Genomic DNA, 2,481 nt, shown 5'->3' on the forward strand with positions numbered 1-2,481 from the left:
AGCGCCGCGAAGGAGGCGGCAGCGCCCCCCCCCGCCCCGCCCCGGGCCCGCCCCGGCCGCAGCCCCGCCCCCTCGCTGCACAGCCCCGCCCCTCGGCGCGTCACCCCGCTGCCCTGTGACGCCCCCCCCCGCGCCCTCGCCGCGGCTGTTGCGCATGCGCGGCGCGCCCGCCACCGCCTCCGGAGCCGGTGGTCCTCGGTGCTGTTGCGGCCGTGTGCCTCGCTGCCAGCGTCGCTGCGTCGCTGTCCTCGGCCGGCGCCTCTGCCCCCGGCCCGGGGGCTCCGAGCTCGCCGGGACTCAGCCCCGCAGCAGCTGGCCCGGGCCGCGGCCCCTGCTCGGGGCTGTCCGCCGCCCGCGTGCCCGCCGCAGCATGAAGAGGCTCTTGGGGCTCTTCGGCCAGGGCCAGGGGCAGCCGCCTTCGCCGTCGCCGTCGCCGTCGCGGTCGCGGTCGCGGTGGGCGTGCGGCGGCAGCGCGCCCCTGCGCTGCGTCGGCGCTGCCTACGAGCTCCGGGAGAAGGAGCTGGGCAAGCTGCACCGCGCGGCCGCCAGCGGCGACCTGGCGCGGGTGCGGCGGCGGCGGTGGCTGCCGAGAGTCGGCCTCGACGGGCGGGACAAGGCGAAGCGGTGAGGGGCGGCGGGGGGGCCGGGGCGGCGCGGGGGGTGGGGGGGGCGGCGGCGAGGGCCGGGCTGCTGCGTCGGTGCCGGCGGGGGCGGCGGCTGGTGGGTTGGAGCTGGCGTGCAGCTGGCAGGAGCGCCTTTGTGCCGGGAAGGCAGGGCCGTTTGCTTGGGCTGGCGAGGGAGTGCGGGAGGGCAGTCGGCCTTGCGCGCGCGGGGTGGGCTCGGGGCTCGGGGCTCGGGGCTCGGGGCTCGGAGGCCGGTTGCGTGTGTGGCCAGGCCGGAGCGGGACTTTGTTGCTGGGAGCGTGACAGGGTCGAGGGGGAAGGTTTCTGCTGTCGGGTTTGGTAGGTGTTGTGGAGGGCCCTTGGGAGCGAGCGCGTGCTGGTGCTTGCTGCAGCAGTAAGGCCGGGAAGAGGCCAGAGGGCGCGACTTCCCGGCAAGGCCAGCAGCAAGGGGATGTTCTGGTGTTATAAAAGGCACGTGCTGGGCCTGCGGCCCGCTGCTGTGGCGTGAGTGGTCCTGGCAGCAGGTGGAGGTTGCCTTGCCGTAGGCTGGAGGTGCGCAAGCCTTGCTCTTGCTTGCTGGGCTGCGTGCGTAGTGGTGTTGGAGGCAGGGAGGAGGTGCCAGGGCGGAGGGCAGCAGTTGCAGAGCGGAAGCCGGAGGCTGGCTGGGAGAAATGGGGGGCCTGGGCGCAGGGATGCACGCGCAGGGAAGGGAGCGCGGAGCTGAGGCAACGTTGTCTTCCTAAGTGGGGGCTGGGGCTGGGGCTGGGGCTGGGGCTGGGGCGGGGAGGGGCTTTTTCCTAGCCCCGGCGTCTCGGGCTTTGGGTGTGCAGCGGTCACCCGCGTGACATGGGCAGGCGCGGTCTCTTCAGCTGTCTGGCCTGCGCTAAGGTAACATGCTCAATTTTTAGGACACCTCTGCATCTGGCTTGCGCTAACGGACATGCGGAGGTTGTCTTGTACTTAGTAGAGAGGAAGTGCAAGCTAAATCCTCGTGACAACTTCAAGAGATCGCCACTGATGAAGGTACGTGGGTGCTGCGGTAGGCAGGGCTTCTAAATTGCGCCCCGAGCGATCGAGCTCTTGGGTGATTCTGGAGGTAGGTCTGGGTGGAGCTTGTGGTGCGCTGGGCGCTGGCTAGGCGTGCGTTGCCTAATGTTTGGGCGCGTTATTGTTGTCCGAGGTCGGCAAGCTGTGGGAATTCTGCCAGAGGGAAGCGTAATTGCTGGCAACGTTTCCTTGTTTCCCGTGTGGTTGGCAGGCAGTGCAGTGCCAGCACGAAGGCTGCGTCGCCATTCTGCTAGCGCATGGCGCCGACGCTAACCTTGCGGATGCTAACGGCAACACTGCCCTTCACCTGGCTGCCCTTGCTCCTAACACCTGCCTAGCAGGGCAGTTACTGGCGCACAACGCCCATCTTGATGCGCAGAATAAGGTAAGCGTGGAATTTGGGTCAGGCCGCTCCTGAGAAGAAAAAGTTGCTTTGCTTCTCTGTGTTTTTCTAACTGGAGAGGGGCGTTATGCTTTCAGATGGGATACACGCCCCTTTCTCTGGCCGTGTCCGCGCATCACGTAGAGATGGTGGAGTTCCTGCTTAGCAAAGGAGCCGACGTGCACGCTCGAGATCAGTCGGAAAGGTGAAGGGTTTGTCAAAACGGGGCGTGGGTCTCCTGAGCATTGGTGAAGTTTGCCTGGTCTGGCCGGGTAGCCGAGGGTGCTTAGCGGGGGAGACGTTTGGCCCAGGGACGTGCTGCGGCCCCTTGCAACCCGAGTTCTCGTGGGCTTCCGTGTGGTTGGCTTTGCTTTCCTCCTGGCTGTAGGAAAGGGGGAGGTGTAATTGTTTTGGGAGCAAATAGGGATG

The 2,481-nt window shown here is 67.8% G+C and overlaps 1 protein-coding gene across 1 annotated transcript; it reads left to right on the forward strand.

Annotated features, from left to right (window-relative positions):
* Positions 1-511: 511 nt before the first annotated feature.
* On the forward strand, positions 512-2,246 carry LOC138065755 (ankyrin repeat domain-containing protein 7-like; the record flags this gene model as incomplete). The annotated part of the gene is made up of 4 exons (XM_068931174.1): positions 512-624; positions 1,532-1,646; positions 1,882-2,055; positions 2,151-2,246. Coding segments are annotated over 4 exons (498 nt in total), but the record flags the coding sequence as incomplete, so codon positions are not given.
* Positions 2,247-2,481: the final 235 nt, after the last annotated feature.

The sequence above is a fragment of the Struthio camelus genome, chromosome 1, assembly GCF_040807025.1.
Source record: "Struthio camelus isolate bStrCam1 chromosome 1, bStrCam1.hap1, whole genome shotgun sequence".
In the NCBI taxonomy this organism is placed as follows: domain Eukaryota; kingdom Metazoa; phylum Chordata; class Aves; order Struthioniformes; family Struthionidae; genus Struthio; species Struthio camelus.